We start from the raw sequence: 16,833 nt of genomic DNA, 5'->3' as shown, positions 1-16,833 counted from the left end.
GACATGACCTCTGCCGTGAGGCCGGGGAGGTGGCAGCCCCTAGGAGAGCTCCCTGCTGCTTGCCCTGGGGACACAGGGACAGTATGAGGTGTGCTGTGCCACCCTCCCATCCTCTGCACTGAGGGTCCCTGTCCCCCTCCACCCCATGCAAAAGGCTCTTCCAGCAGCTTGTTTTCTCCCGTATGTTTTATTACACTAATCCACAAGGATTAAGTTAAACCAGTCAATGCAAACTCCAGTATTTTCCAGCCCTTTCAGGCCAAAATGAACTGTCCAGTGTTACAACAGGAAAGGGAGAGGCTCAGGAAGGAGGAAACCCCACAGATGAAAGCGGGGAGAGGCACTGCTGGTTGGGGTGCCCATGAGTACCCCATCATCAGGCTAGATTTTGGGGCGCCAGCCCTTGATGAACTGCATGATTTTCTTCACCTGGAGCTTGGTAAGGCGAAAATCATCAGCCAGGATCTCTTCGCTGAGCTGCACGAAGATGCTGCCATCAATGCGCTCCCGTGCGAAGAAGCTGACGACGTCCTCGGAGAGACCAATGAAACGTAGGCACTTGGAGACCTCCTCCACCGACAGGGCCGAGAGGTCGGCAGGGGGAAGCCAGGGTGAACCATCCCCGCTGGGTCTTGGGGCAGCCGGCGGGGCCCCCCCTTCACCCCACGTCCCCGGTGGCACCTCGATAACGCCCTGTGCCAGGTAGAGGTGGGTGACACCGCCCTCAGCGCCTCTCAGCATGGCAGGAGAGAGCGGGGCCGTGCCGCGGATGACGATGCCGTCCCCATCAAAGCCCTTGGGTGGGCGCGGGGGGGCTGCTGGCTCCGGCCCCTCAAAGGGCTCTGGTGAAGAGGATGAGGAGGGCGCAGCCGGGGCTGAAGGTGGTTTGGGCCACTCGGGGCTCTCGGGCCACTCGGTCGCACCGGCAAAGGGGTTGAGCGCCCCAAAGGGGGCAAAGCGTTTTTGGGGGTGCGGAGGTTTGAGGCGGGGGCAGCTCCGAAAAGGCTTCAGAGGGGGCTCAGTCGCTGGCAGTGGTGTGGAGCAGCTGCTGTTCCCCCCTGCCCCTGCCTCGGTGTAGGCCCAGGGATCGGACCAGGCGGTGGGGGCCGGCGGGGCAGCGGGGGGCAGCGGGCAGCCGGGGGGATCCCCGGCTTTGCAGTCTCCCCAGGCACAGGGGTAGCAATAGAGGGAGTAAGCGTCAGGTGAGGGCGAGCCGCTGCCGCTCCGTGGGGCTGACCTGCAGAAAGAGAGTGAGTGTCACCCCAAAGCCTGCCCCCAAGCCTTGGCCATCCCTTGTCCCCGAGCCACTCACCCATCGTGCAGCCCCGAGGAGTAGTAGGACAGGCTGGGGCTGGGCGAGGGAGCCGGTGCCAGCTTTGGAAAGCGCAGCGGGGCTGGGGGGCTGCGGGGCACTGTGGGGCGGCCTCCCCGAGGTGGCACAGGGGGGGCATTCAGCAGCCGGCACTCCTCCTTCACCTGCAATGGGGTGAGCAATGTCAGGAATCTGCCCTAGGAACCCCCCCCGAGGTGCTGGGGTGCCCCACTGGTTCTCAGTTATCAAGACACGAGGATGCAGCACTGGGGAGGTGCAGGGTACCCTTGGTGCAGGGGGAGCCTGAAAATTCTGGTTATCCAATGGTGCCCTAAAGACTTGGCAAGGTGTGCTGCAGGGAGCTCAAAGGGTTTGGTGCAGGATCCCAAGGCATTTGGGTGCCCCTCGGTGCAGGTCATCCTGCAAGGTTTGGCGTAGGGATCCAAAAGGATTTGGGTACCCACAAGGGACCCTGGGGATTCTGGTGCTGATGGTGCAGCCAGTGGGCTTCGGGGCTCTCCTGAGAATGGAGCCATGCATTACAACCCAATGCATAGAGCCATGGAAACTTAACTGAGCAAGGAGGGACCCTATAGCATGGGTATCCCACTGGACAGACCCAATGGCATGAATGTCCCCATGCCCATGGAGACCAAAGGACGAGGGTAAAAGGATGTGAGCACCCCATGGATCCCAGAGGATTTGGGCAACCCAGTGGTACCCACCATGGAGGTGGAGTGGGCTGACATGTGCCACCCCGCGGTCCTCCTTACCGCCTCCGACTTGGGTGGCACTGGGGGTGGTGCGTCCCCCAGTGGCTCATCCCTGGCGCGTCGCGGGGAGCCCAGCGGGGACGTGGCCCCAAAGGCGATGAGGTCCGGCCGCCCCGCAGTGCTGGGCTGTGAGGAAGAGCAGCTCTCCAAACCCTGGTTGCTCCAGAGCTCTTCGTAGGGGATCTCCAGTGGCTCCTGAGTCCTGAATTCGGGCTCAGCCCAGTCGGGCGTCACGTACTCCCTGTCAGGCTCGGTAAAATCAGGGGGGTCCTGGCAGCGGGTGGCTGAATCCGGGGGTGCGCGGGGCAGCCCCCCACCGTAGAAGCAGAGCGAGAGCCTCTGCAGGGGTTGGCTGAGCTCCTCGCGGCCGCAGCTCGGCAAGCAGAGCCGCAGGCGCCGGGGGCTGGCGCATTCCTCCGAAAAATCCGGCTTGGCCTCCCGCACGGCCCGCGAGTACTCATCGGGGTTGAAGCGCTCGTGGCAATACGCCGCGCTGTCCCGCAGCAGCTTCTCCAGCTGCGGGTCCCCGCCGAGCAGCCCCTCGGGCAGCTGGAAGCGCGGCATGTCGGCCAGCAGCAAGAAGTGGAAGGGCACGAGGCGCTCGCGCCGGAGGATGCAGCACAGCACCACCGTCTTGGAGATGATGCCCACCAGCTTGTAGCAGTGTCCCTCGCGGATGGCGTGCAGGTCGTAAGGGTTGCGCGCCGGGCGGCTGGGCACGGCCACGTTGACGGGCAGCCGGACCTTCTCGATGATGCTGCGGATGGTGTGCTCGCCCTCCTGCAGGCGCAGCTCCAGCGGGCTGCGGGTGCTGAAGCGGCCCTTGCACTGGAAGGGGAGGCTGAGGCTCTCGTTGGTGCGGTGGTTCATGCAGATCAGGCACGGCATTTTGCCCTTCACCTGCCTGGCCCCCGCCGCCGGCGCTGCCTTGCCCAGCTTCCGCAGAAGGGTGTTGAGGCGCGACTTCTCCTTCACCGTCTTGGCGCACAGGATCTCCGCCTGCCCCATCAGCGTCAGCTCATCCCCAGCATGCAATGTGAAGTTGTACACCTCGCTGTCCTCGCTGAACTCTCCTGACACCACCTGCCCGTCACCATCTCATAACGTCATTCCACCGCCATCTTCTTGTGTCCCATCACCAACCCTGATGTCCCATCACCGACCCCTTGATGTTCCACTGTCATCCCTTAATGTCCCACCATCGCCTTCTGATGTCCCACCACCATTCCGCACGTCCCACCCCCAACCCCAATGTCCAATCACCTTCTCATGTCACTCCACCACCCTCAGATGTCCCACTGCCATTCGATAGCATCCCACCAACCACGCTGATGTCCCACCACCAGCCCCTTCTGCCTCACCACTGTGCTCTGATGTCCATCTGTTGTCCCATCACTATCCCTTGATGTCCCACTGCCATCATCTGATGTCCCGCCACCAACCCTGACTTCTCATCACCACCTCATAATGTCCCATCGTCGCCTCTTAATGTCCCGCTGCCATCTGTTGATGTTGTACCACCATTCCCTGACATTCATCTGCTGTCCCACCACTGTCCCCTGGTGTCCCCTACTGCCCACCTGCCATTCCCTCCTGTCCCACTGATCCCCTGATGCCCCCCACCACCCCCTATTGTCCCCACGCCAACCTTCACGCTGAATGTGATGGCCTCCATAACGAAGACGCGGTCTGGGAAGATGCTGGCCACCTCCTCCACACTATTGAAATATTGCACGGGCTCACGGATGTCCCGGTCCTGGTCCAGCAGCTTGAACTTCCCTGCAGGACACACCCAACCCCACAGCATTGAGTGTGGACCCAGTGGACCTTGTCAGCCATTGGCACAACTGAACATCAGGGCAGCTGCCATTGAGTCCCCATCCAATTTGGGAGGATCTCATGGCATGGCCGGTCATCAGGGCAACCGCCCTTGAGTCCCCATCCTATTCTGGGGACATCCCAAGACTTATCCTCCAAGGACACCTCATCAGGGTCCCTCCAGCATCCCCCATTGCTATAGGGGTGCCCCAAAGTGACCACAGAATTGCCCCAAGGGTGAAGGAAACGACATCCAGAAGCATCTGCACGAGTGTCCTGGCCCTACAGCCCCCCCAGACCCGCACATGGCTCATGGGGATGCAAGGACAGGGGTGTAAGGGTGGGTGCTGGGGGGCTCAGTGCAGCTGCAGTCAGAGGGAGCACTGATGAGCAAAGCTGCCTTCATTAGCACAAGCGTCGCGGGGATGGGACCTGACGGGAATATTAACTCAGTGCTGCAGCGCTGGGCTGCACAGAGGGGACATGAAAAGCCAGAGAGGATGGGGATGCTGCACTGAGCTGAGGGCAGGGGTGAGAGGCTGCAGGACAAGCTTGGGGTGCACAGAAGCCCATGTGCATGGATCCAGGGCATGGCCGGGCCCCACCAGCTGGTTAACTCATCCCCCTCCCTAGGGTGGGCGTCCAGCCCCTCCCCCACTGTATTTCCCATTATTTATTTATTAGCAGGACTCATTACCGCCATGGCAAGCACTTAGAGTGGTCATTAAGGCTCCTGCTACGGCGGCCGTGGTGATCTCAGCACCTTCATCCACTACAGTGGTCCCAGCCTTCATCAGCTACAGCCTGCCCCATGCCCGTCCCTTCCCTGTCCCATCCCTGTTCCCTACCCACCCCTATCCCATTCCTGTCCTTCATGTCCTATCCACCTCCCTGTCACCATTCCATCCCCATCCATGTCTCATCTCCATCCCCTCCATATTCCTGTCCCCATCCTCAACTCTCTCCCCATTCCCACCCACATCTCCACTGATGTCCCATCTCTGTCTCCATCCCCATCCCCTCCCTATCCTATCTCCATTTCCATTCCTATCCCCATCCCCATTCTTGCTCCATTTCTTTCTCTATCTTTGTCTCCATCTCCATTGTATCCTATCACATCTTCGTCTCCAGCCCCATCCCATTCTTTTCTCCATCCCAAACCCCATCTTCATGTCTGTCCCTGTCCCCTTTTCCATCCCGATCTCCTCCCATGTCCCATCCTTGTCTTCATTCTCATCCCACCCATCCCTATCCCCATACTTGTTCCATTTCTGTCTCTGACCCCATCCCTGTCTCCATCCCTATTCTATCCCCAGTACCTATCCCCATCCCCAGCTGTGTCCAGTCTCCATTGTGTCCCTATCCCATCCTCGTCTCCATCTCCACCCTCATGCCCATATCTGTCCGCACCCCATCCTCTTCTGCATCCCCAACTGTGTCCCTTCCCTGTCCCTCTCCCTACCCTCATCCATATCCCATTCTCCATCCCCATCTCTGCCTCCATCCCCATTCCAACCCATCCCATCCTTGTCCCCATCCCTATCCACATCTCCACCACCATCCCATCCCCATCCCTATCCTCATGTGTCCCTGTCTCCACCTCCATCCCTGACCCATCCCCACCCCCGCTCCCCCACCTGGGTACTGCAGTGGGATGTCGATTTTGGGGCCGATGACGTAGTGGCCCTCCTCCAGGCTGTGGGCTGTCACCGTCGTCCATTGGCGGCACGAGTGGATCAGCAGCACATCCTGGGCACTCACCCCCTCCACCGACTCCCCTGCAAGGGGACGGGGATGGGATGGGACCCGTGGGAACACGGCATGGTCACAGCCCACCGTCAGGTGTCCACCACATTGGTCCCACTGGTGTCCCTGCCACGCACCCCAAGTGCCACCAGCCCTGGGGACAATGGAGGTGAAGGGACAGTGTGGGTACGGGGTCAGCGTAGGTATGGGTTCAGTGTGGGTATGGGGACAGTGTGTGTATGGAGCACTGAGCCACGGGCTTGGGGACAGCCATGTCAGGAGCCGCCGGGTGCAGGGTGAGCAGGTGCCCGCTGCCAAGAACCTCCAGTTGCCCTGGAAACAATTTCTTTGTCCCTCTTGAAAGGCTGCAGCAGCAGCAGCTGAACAACAACAAGTTTATTGACACGGGGCGAGGCGCCTCGGGGGGCCCCGGCACCCCAGCACAGCATCTCCAGGGACTCACCAAGCTTAGAGGGTGCACCCCAACCCCTCACATCCTCCTCTGTCCCTACACAGCTCGCAGCACCTCTGCACCCGTGCAAAACCCACGCACACACTCGGTGCGCAAACCCATAGCCGTGCACACCCCTGCACCCGCACAAACACTTTTGCACCTGGGGGCACAAAGCCAGCACTGCGCACACCCCCGTGCCCACCCTACACCCACGCCTGGGCAGCAGTGGGGCAGGCAGGGGGTGCAGGCAGTGGACGTGGCCGTGCCATGCACTTCCATCCCGGAATCTCAGCAACAGTTACCCGGGCAATGGGCAAAGCCTGCTCTGGCTGTACAGTGCTGCACATGCAGCCCCTTTGTGTCCCCAGGCGCCTGTGCCAGGCAAGTGGCATTGATGGGACCTCCCCATGGACACCCCGAAGGGGCCATGAACCTGCAGGCCCCCTGTCTCCTGCCTCTCCACTGCTCTACTGCTCCAGCTCCATCCTGCTCCTGTCCCATCCTCTCCATCCCTTCCTTGTTTCCAGTCCCTCTCCTTCTCCAGCTCCTCCATCCCCCCTATATCTCCATCTCTGTCCCTGTCCCCACCATCCCGACATTCCACATCCTTCCTATCTCTCCACCTCCCTTTTGTCCCATCCTTTTCTTACAGCCTTCCACTACCCACCATCCCTCCTGTCCCCATCCATCCATCCCAGACCCACCGTCCCTGTTCCCATCCCTCTCCCTGTCCCTGTTCCCATCCCTCTCTCTGTCCCTCTATCCCATCCCTCTGTCCCTCTCCCTGTCCCCTGCACCCCGCCCATGCTCCCCATCCTTCTTTCCCCATACCCATCTCCATGCCCCACATCTCCTCCATTCTCCCCATCACTGTCCACATCCCTCTGTTCCCTTCCCTGCCCCCTGCATCTCCTCCATGTTCCCCATCCGTCCGTGTCCCCTTGTCCTCATCCCTACCCTGCCTCCCCCTCGTGTTTCCTATTCCTCTGTCCCCATCCCTCTGTCCCCATCCCCATGTCCCTGTCCCTCTATCCCCATCCCTGTCCCCTCAGTCCCCCCAATGCTCCCCAGCTACTGACCCCATTTCTCCTCCCCATCCCCATCTATCTCCTGCACCTCCTCGTGCTCTCAATCCCACTGTCCCCATCCCTCGATCCCTGTCTTGTGTCCCAAGTCCCCGTCCACACCCCCAGCAACCTCTCCGTGCTCCTCATCCCTCTGCCCTCATCCCTGTGCCCTGCACTCCCCCTGCTCTCCATCCCCAACCCTACGTCCCCATCCCTCTATCCCCATCCCTTGCACACTCCATGTTCCCCATCCCTCTGCTCCCATCCCCATCCCTCGCACCCCCGCACGTTCCCCATCCCTCTGTCCCCATCCCTGTCCCCACGATCCCCACCCACACCTCCGCACCTCCTCCACGCTCTCAGCCCCTCTTCCCCCATCCCTGGACCCCCTCCCCGAGATGGAGAACCACGTTCTCCATCCCTCCGTCCCCGTCCCTCCAACGTCTCCGTCCCCCGCACCTCCCTCGTTCCCAACCCCTACCACCCTCCCTTCCCTCCCCCCGCCGCTCTCACCCTGCCCCAGGCACACCAACGTGGGCAGCCGGCACTTGCTGACGATGGCATCCAGGGGCAGAGCCGCGGGGTTCCAGCGGAGCCGGGCCAGCCCCGCCGCCAGCTTCTCCATCTCCTCCGCTTCATCGCCGCCGTCGGGCTCAGGAGGCCCCGAGGCCGCGGTGAGGGGGGGGGGAGGCGGCCAGCACCGCTCCGTTTTCCATCGGTGTCGTTCACCGGGACCGGAGCCGGGTGGGGAAAGGGTTGGAGGAGCGTAAGGATGGAGAAAGGGGGGGAGCGGGGAGAGGAAGGAGGGGGGAGATGGGAGACGCCCCCTTTGGGCGGCCCCTAAAGGCTTTCCGGGGGGCTGCGATCCCCGCACTCAGACCCGGAACCGGGGGGTGGGGGGATGGTACAGACCCTCCTGAGAGCTGTTGGGCCCGGGATACTCAGTGATCGTATGAGACTCTAAAGTTGGTGGAAGAAATGGGATGGGGAAAGAGAAGGGATGGAGAAGAGATGGGGAGTGGGAAGGAATAGGGATGGAGCAGTGGTTGGGATGGGGCAGGGAAAGGTGCAGGGATGGAGCAAGGATGGGGATGGAGCAGGAAAGGAGAAGGGATAGGGATGCAGGAGGGATGGGGATGGAGCAGAGAAGGGTGGAGAAAAGATGGGGATGGAGCAGGAAAGGAGTAGGCATGGGAACGGAGACAGTAGGGATAGGGATGGAGCAGGGATGGGGATAGGAATGAGCAGAGATGGAAAAGGAAGAGGGATGGAGCAGGGATGGGGGCAGAGCAGGGATAGGGTAGGGATGGGAAAGGAACGGGGACGGAGCAGAGGAGGATGGAGCAAGGATGGGGATGGAACAGGGAAGGAGAAGGGATGGGGATGCAGGAGGGATGGGGAAGAAACAGAGCTGGGGTTGGATCAGTGTTGGGGTGGGAAAGGGATGGAGATGGGAATGAGGAAGGAGTAAGAACGGAGATGGGAAAGGGCAGGAATGGAGCAGAGACAGATGGAACAAGGATGGGGTTGGAGACAAAGCAGGGATGGGGATGGAGCAGAGAAGATGGACATCGTAGGGATGGGGATGGGAAAAATATAGGGATGGAGCAGAAGATGGAGTAGGAAAGGAGAAGGGATGGGGTCGGAGCAGAGATGGGGATGGGAAAGGAATGGAGATGGAACAGGGAGCCCCTCCGCTGGCACACGGGGCTTGAAATCAGAGCAGGTTCCATCACACCCAGCGCAGATCTGGGCGCAGGGCAGGAGGGAGAGCCACCACCTCCCCACGGATGGCACCGTGACGGCGGCACAGTGACACCTCCGGGCTGCAGGGCTGCGCTGTTGGCTGCCACAGCCTCAGCAGCAGCTCTGCACGAAGCCCCTCTCCCAGCTCCCACAGCCGCAGGAGGAAACGAGGCCAAGCGTGGCCGTGGCACTGCCCAAACCCGCAGCCAAGAGGGGCTGCTGCCAACGGCTCCTGCATGGAGGGGAAGCGCAGCGCCTCAGCCACCAAACGCAGCCACCGTGGGGGACGTTGGGTTGCAGCGGTGGACACAGAGCAGAGCTGTGGGGACACAAACAGGACTGGATCCTGTACGGCACACCAAGCAAAGGCTGCATCCGAACACCGTTCCTTAGAGCAGGAAGGCTTTATTGCCACATGCACACGGTCACAGCTGGGGGGGACGCAGCGGGACACGAGGGGCCCAGGAAGGAACCAGTGCAAGTTTATAAAAGCTTTTATTTGCTCTTGGTATGACCAAGAATGGGACAGTGATCTTTTATACAATTTGATACAGTTAAGTGGTACAAAAGAATGTGTTTTAAATAAAAAGCCAGAGTGGAATAGCAAAAATATTAAAAGATTAAGTAAAAAATTGTAGGCATGGGAGTTAATCCTAGACCTGAAGTCGATGCTGTTTGGTTTTTTCCACCATCCAACTGCGATCGGACGAAGCGCGGCTTCCACCCCGGCCCCTCATACAACGGATCAGCTTTGGGGTTTAGTTCATCAGGACCAATTGAATTAAGTGACGTTTTTGCCACGCCAGGAGGAGCAGCCCCAGGCTGGCTGAGCTCTTACCCCTGCCCCAGGCTGTAGTTAATGCTAGAGCGGTCTATCTAAAAACCAATGCTGTTACTGGTTTTAGCATCTGAACTGACTCTGGTTGCTCGCTCCTCCTCAGCTGGGCCTTGCACTCCACTAAAAACCAAGCCAAGCCAAGCTACGTGATCAACATTCAGGTTGTTTTTCTTTTTTCTTTTTTTTTTTTTTTTGCATGAAGGGAAGCAGAACCTGTAGCGATGTTTGGGTTTAAAGACTTGGCCGAGGTCACGGCGGTGCCGAGGTTGGGTGTAAGGGGTGGGAGCCACCAGCACAGCGCCTACAGAGGGTCCCGATGGGTTGACACAGAAGGAGCCAAGCCCCAGGAGCAAATAAAAAGCTCACGTTTCAAAGAAAGGTTATATATTAAAGAAAAACAACAACAACAATAACAAGATGTCTGTTTTCTCCATTTTCCCTTTTTGATATAACGTTCGAAAGTGCAGTTTAGGCAGAAGGTGGAGCCAGATGGGACAGGGAGCTGCGTGGCCACATCCCTACACGGGAGGCGGCTCAGAACTAGGATTTCCACGTTCAAACACTGTCATTTCATTAAAATTCAATCAGCGTTACCCGCTACGTTATTTACTGGAGAAGGTCCAAAACCCAAGCGGACAAATGTGAGCTTGGAGAGAAACGCGAGGCTCGGGAAGCGGGAGGTTTTGGGGGGAGGTAATAAATTAAACTGCCGACTTTTGTCTTCGTTTTGTTGCTATTATTCCTTTCTAACCTAAGTTTGACTCAGCCTCGTGCTCGGCTACCCAACAGCTCGTTGCTGGAGCGGCTAACGGTGAGAGAGAACTGAAAAAGTTCACGTTAAATGCTGTCAGTTTGGGAATCGCATGTTATATTCATACACATAAAGTAGACAACCACATCACCCTCCATAGAAAACTAGTGCATGCAAATAACTCTTCCATATCATAAAACCCAACGGCTATGCAGGAGGAGAGAGGATATACTAGTGAACTGACATTGGCTAGAGGGAAATTAGTAGGTATCGTCAACATCTTACCTTGAAAGCTAAATCAGTGCTTTGTATTAAATTTTTGGCAAACATACCACGTTGCCATCCTTTTTAATTAACACATCACACCATGGAGGAAAGCAAATAAAAGCAGCATGCAGGCAAAAAGGAAAGAGCTGCGAGTGAGAAAAGAAAACGGCAGCAGGAACAGTTCCGAATGGCGAGATCACCAAAAGGAGACGCAGCAGATTAAATGGAGTAGTAGCAGTAGTAGTAGTAGGTTTGTTTTGTTTTTTGTTGTTTTTTTTTGTTTTTTTTTTGTTTTTTTTTGCACCACCCTTTGTCCTCGATGCATGACACCAACAGTTACAGAAAGCAATCACAAAAGAGTTGGGTACTTGGAAATGGTCGGGGATGGATGGTATGTCTCCTGCACATGCTTCCACCAGAAGAGAAATTAAAGTGAAAATAAAAGTTCCTTTCCACGTAAGGCACAGGACAAAAGAAACCCCATTCACAGACTCAAGGCGAACATGAGTGTTTTCCTGGCTCTTTTGCTGATGCATCTAGTGAACACGGTGACTCGAGCACATTATCCATGACAGAAAATTCCACTGTCGTACAAAATAAATTGTTAATTCTAACTTTTATTCTTATACAATTTGCAGAAGAGAGTTGAATACGATTGCTCTATGTTTTAATGTCGGGAGGAGAGGGGCTATAATACAACCAAAACGTAGTGGTAAGTGGAGCAGGTACATTAAAAAATGAACTCACGGAGATGATTTTCCTACACACGTTGAGGAAATTATAGTATGCAAGCTGTCCTACAAGGGAGAACAAAGGGAGACAGGAGCTCGTTAAGATGAGGAACAAAACATTGGCTTAAGGTTAAAAACGGACAGAGTGGTTTGTTTTGCAGCGAGAAAAAAGAGGCGGTGGATGGCGATTGGTGATATAGGAGAACGTTCAGCAACACTTGCTCTTCCAGCCTGTCACCCCACCTCCACTGCTGATATCTACATTTTCACTGTTGGGCTCTTTTACAGGCGTCTGCAATGAAACAACGAGAAGGTTAGAGAGCTCCTGAGACCTTTGGAAGTCCAAGTGTTCAGAGCAGAAGAGGTAGGGGCTTACGTCGAGATCGATGCTGCCACACAATAACCCGAATAAGTGATGGGCAAAATGCTCTCAAGGACACGAGGAATGCTCCCTCCCTTTGCCAGCACAGCTGTGCAAAACAAGTCTATGGGTTTTTGTTGTCGTCGTTCCAAATGGACACTTGAAAAGCTGGGAAAAGCCTTCAAACTCAGAGCACTCCAAAGCGGATAGGGATGATATTCAGACTCTGCCTTTAGAACTGACACTCAGAGTGAGTAAATCACAGCGCACGGCAAACGCAGGTTGAGTTATGCAAACTGATGACCTTAGAAGTGACAGAGTATGGATAAAGAAGGATATGGATAAAGAAGGGCTGCTCAAAAGCATCTGCCTTCCACTCGTCAGGACGCTGAGGCCGTGCACACAACAGGCTCATCTGCATCATGGCACGTAAACTTGGCTAGGTCAAACTCTGCCCTGGTGCTTTTGATCAGATGACAGTGGCTATTTCCAGAAAATTAAAACTATACATTCCTGAGAATACAGCAGTTTAGTACCCTTTGTTCCTCTTCTCGTTCCCTACCTCACAGCCTTGCAACAGGGTTGCTCCCCATCCTACCTCGTTATTCAGAGAAAGGCACTGAGATCAAAGTAAAAATGCAAAGGCCAGGAGGGTCAGCAGTGCTGGAGATGGAGCTGATGGTAAGCAGGAAGGTGCTAAGCAAGTCTTTGGCTATGGGAGAACATAAGCTGACTGAAAAAAAAATCAACCTCAGAGCCACCTGCAGATCCATATCCAGCTCAATCCAGCAACAGAACAGTGGGTTTCTCAGGAAAGACAGCCCTCTTGATGGCATGTGGTGCAATTCAGGAGGGAGAACCAACCACCAGGGAGACCTGGTGAGCCATCTTCCTCTCTCAGCTGCAATTTAACCTGAGCAAGACTTCCCATGAAATGCAGAGGGTAAAACAAGCCAATCACTGAACCAAAGTAGGAAGAAAATGGTTTAAAGTTGAAGGGAGGAAGGTTTAGGGTGGATGTCAGGGGGAAGTTCTTTACTATGAGAGTGGTGAGGTGCTGGAACAGCTGCCCAGAGAGGCTGTGGATGCCCCATCCATCCCTGGAGGTGTTGAAGGCCAGGTTGGATGGGGCCCTGGGCAGCCTGGGCTGCTCTGAAATATGGAGGTTGGAGGCCCTGCATGTGGCAGGGGGTTGGAGCTTCGTGATCCCTGAGGTCCCTTCCAACCTTGGCCATTCTATGACTCTATGAAAGGACAGATCCAGTTCCACCAATCGCATCAAAACCCTTCCTGGCAGACACTTGAGAGCATTTAGACAATGTTGTGAAAAAAAAAAATGGCACAACTGAAGAAAAAGTAACGACGTGGCAGGGAAAAATATGGTAAAAGGCAGAGGATTCCCTTACGTGAGAATTTGATCTCCATAGTGAAATGCTTTGTAACACACCAGAAATCAAGTGCTTACAGCAGTTTTAAAGCAGGAAGTTTTTGAAGCCACCAGAATTATTGGGGTTCCAATGGATTCTGTCACTGCAAACTGTTAAATTCCTTTGGCTGTAGTTTTACAGTCTGCTCAGAACAGAAATCTGAGGACACTCAGACACAGGAACACAGGAAAGCAAGCAACCAGGTTTCATCCCTACAGGTTCCAGTGACTTTGGGTCTCCTCAGGATTAAAAAAAGCTTCGGTCATCCGAGACAGGAAGCAGTGAACACTCATGCTCACAAAGCAGGAACAAATGAAGGTGGCAGGGAATGGCCAATTCACCTCCAAATTCATTCTGATGTTTTTAACTTCAAGCCCTATGTGTGAATCAAATGAGTTTAAGGGCTGAATTTAGATTCCTCGGCTCTTTGATGTATACTACCTCCTCTAGATAGCACCTGCACAGCAATGAAACATCAAACAGGCTTTAGAAGCTCTGAAGCTTGAAGAGTACACAGCCCTCCTTTGGGGCTTGTTTGCCTCAGCATACCAAAGCAAAAAGCCACAACAATTCAGGTGAACATCCAAAGCAATACGAGTTGACATTTTAGGATGTAAATTTTCCCCCAACCAGATCCCACCATCACCTACCTTTCGAAGAATGTCTTCTGCTAATGTGAGGAATGCCTTCTCAATGTTTATATTTGCTTTTGCACTAGTTTCGAAAAACCTAATACCGTGCTCCCTAGCAATCTAAACCAAAAAACAGAAGAAGGAGGAAGGTTATTATCCCTGTGGGGTTATTCAGCTGGTGCTGCTCACATGATAAACATGTAACATTCTCTCAGCATAGAAGAAGCAGTACTGGTCAACCAAAACCCATTTGGAACGTAACCATCAGAATCAGAAATTCAAGTGTGTTGAGCCACAAATAAATGTGTGAGCATAGAGGACAGGTATCACACAAACCAGTCACAGGACAAGCAACCTCACAAAGGATAATCAAAGAATTTGAGCTATCCAAAAAGAAGAAACTGCAGCTGAGCTCATTCCATTCATGGCAGTTGAGCACAATGCAGCTCCTAAGAACACGCTGCTTAGGCTTACACACTATCAGCAAATCCAGCTACCTCATATCCCACTGTGGAATCCAAACCACCCAACAACAGTGGAACCCTTGGCACTGATCTGCTTACTTGGAAAAGCAAGTTTGTGTCCAGCACCTACCTGTTCACCTTTTGCTTTAGGAACAACTCTTTTATCTTCCATGTCACACTTGTTTCCTAACAGCATCCTCTCCACATCTTCATTGGCATGCTAAAATGAGATAAGAGCCAGGTTGACACATCTCCCCCAACCAGCAGCAGCTATCTATTGCACTTTTGTACTTCCAGACTACCTGAAGTGCAGGCTAACACTTACAGGACCTGCAATTTCCTGAATCCTAACAAAGATTGCTAGAGATCACTCCACCTTCAGACTAAAGAGTTCATATCCAGGAAGCACAATGAAACAATGGCAATAGCATCAAGATGGAACTCGCCATCCTGATATCACTTATTTTTCCCTTTCCTTTTTGTTTGTACATTCTCAAGTGTGTTGTCTTCCTTTCCAAAAAGAACTAAGCACTGTTTCCCAACCCAGATTCTTCCAGTTTCACCTTCACCAGCATGTCAAACGTTGGCTGGGTTGCATTCAGAGATGTGGGAAAATAAATGGCTTCCTGCTTGGCACTTGGAGATGTTAGCATTAATGCATTTATAGAAACAATGCTACAAAGGCCTAAACATTGGAGGACAAAACAAATCCCCACACTACAGCTGCCAGCAATTGAGCTCCATACACTGCAATGGCTCCAGCTGACACTGTTACCTTTTTTTGGTGTTTGAAGCACCCCTCTACATAGCTTTATTGTAGACAGGTAAGTCTCCCTAACAACAAAAAAACATCCTAAAGGGAGAAGCAGAGTGAGCACCATGCTCAAGAACCAGCAAAAAACAGGACCCCATGCACAGGGAATCAGCTTTGTAAGGCAGAACAGAGCACCAAGGGCTTCTCCAGGAATGCTGCAGGAGCAGAACATACCTTGGCTGTTCTATTACTGAAAGATTGCCAACAGCCATCATAATAAAGAAACAACATGCCAAGGATATCCATCAGACTAGCAGAGAAGTTCCAGCAGCCAGGGCACAAAGCATTGCTTAAGTGGATAACTGAAGTGCTTTGAGGCCTGACATGAGAAGCTTCTTGGGAAGCCTAATCTCCATTTACTTTCACTCCAGCAGTCTTAATGCTACTTTGCAGCAGAATTACTACAGAACTACAGAGGCAAGAGATTCGTGTATCCAATACTCCTGCTTATAGTAACAAGCCATTCCACGTTCCTGAAGAGAACCACCTCCAACTTTCTCCTTCAGGTCATATGGAGAAGGAACCATCAAATAGCAAAGATTAAGATGTTGTGTAGGATAAGACACCAAAAATGTTCATTTTTCACGCACACAAAACTGCTTCCACAGCAGACAAAAACAGCCAGGCTCCATGGATAAAACTGTGCAGCACAGGAACAACTCAACTAACTTTAATACCCCACGGTAAAAGTGCAGGGTGTGATGTAACTCTGCAGAATGTGAGCTTTAAATAATCAGGTATTTAGCAAGGAGGAAGGTGCAACATCGTTACACATCTGTAGCTTTCCTGGTTATTTCTAAATCAGGGTTTACTGATCCTATGGAAGAGCCCCTTCACACAGGGCAGCAATTCACACCAGCTTCCTTACCTAAAATCTTCATTATTGACAGAATATCCTTAGCAATATTAACTCCTTGTAAAACAAAAGCAATTAAGTGTTTCATTTGCAACTATCCTTCCCAATCATCCTGTAGGTGAGGAGATAACACCCACCACACGTTTTAGCAGGAAGCCTGAATGCTGGAGCAGGAAACTCAGAAGGAAGAATTCACCTCTCATTTCTGTACATGCTCTCCACTTGGGGGCTTCTTCCATAATCAAAAAAAGCTTCCTGAAGTGTCAAACATCCCTCAGAAAACTGCAGCAATTGTGCAGCCCTCACCATGCAGCTGAAATCAGCAGCAAAACTCTGTGCAACAGATCAGCAAACATGAGGTCAGCAAAAAAAAAAAACCTCACTATCTCAGACACAATGACATGAATTACAGTCATTGCTCCACTTCCTGGTTACTACTGAGTGCTTTAAACACAGCAACTGCAGAACATAAAGGTCCTGATTTCAAGTTTACCTTTGGTTCTTTGCTGAGTTTCTTCCTGTCCTAGCCTGCTCTTTTCCCCATCTTTTACTTCTGTACCCACTTCAATCTCTGCCTTGCCACAACTAAAAGCCCAGTGTAATATTTGTGCTCTGGAAGATCCTTTCATCACGACATCAGTTTAGAGGGAGCAAAGGTGAGCATATTTAACTATCTTTGAGGACTACACAGCCTAATAAAACAGCTTAGTAACAGAGGTGTTATATTCTGTAGCTCCTCCACAGCTTACTGCTTCGTGCTGTTCCTCTGCACACTG

The 16,833-nt window shown here is 53.7% G+C and overlaps 2 protein-coding genes across 2 annotated transcripts in view; both read right to left on the bottom strand.

Moving 5' to 3' along the window:
• Positions 1–181: 181 nt before the first annotated feature.
• Positions 182–9,273, bottom strand: GAREM2 (GRB2 associated regulator of MAPK1 subtype 2). The gene is made up of 6 exons (XM_085218207.1): positions 7,684–9,273; positions 5,541–5,681; positions 3,734–3,864; positions 2,086–3,168; positions 1,313–1,476; positions 182–1,237 (listed from the first exon to the last, which is right to left on the bottom strand). Exons 1-6 carry the CDS (start codon positions 7,793–7,795, stop codon positions 382–384), a joined length of 2,487 nt encoding a protein of 828 aa, XP_085074333.1. The 5' UTR covers positions 7,796–9,273; the 3' UTR covers positions 182–381.
• Positions 9,274–9,392: 119 nt separating this feature from the next.
• The window catches only part of RAB10 (RAB10, member RAS oncogene family), a 38,052-nt gene continuing 30,611 nt past the window's right edge, over positions 9,393–16,833 (bottom strand). Inside the window, exons 4-6 of the mRNA XM_010708027.3 lie at positions 14,518–14,607; positions 13,942–14,043; positions 9,393–11,795 (exon numbers count right to left, since the gene is read on the bottom strand). Coding sequence (XP_010706329.1) covers positions 11,712–11,795; positions 13,942–14,043; positions 14,518–14,607 — 276 coding nt within the window. The 3' untranslated portion in view covers positions 9,393–11,711. The remainder of the gene's footprint in view (positions 11,796–13,941; positions 14,044–14,517; positions 14,608–16,833) is intronic.

This window comes from Meleagris gallopavo, chromosome 2, assembly GCF_905368555.1.
Source record: "Meleagris gallopavo chromosome 2, MGAL_WU_HG_1.1, whole genome shotgun sequence".
Taxonomy (NCBI): domain Eukaryota; kingdom Metazoa; phylum Chordata; class Aves; order Galliformes; family Phasianidae; genus Meleagris; species Meleagris gallopavo.
This window is presented reverse-complemented; position numbering and strand designations above follow the sequence as displayed.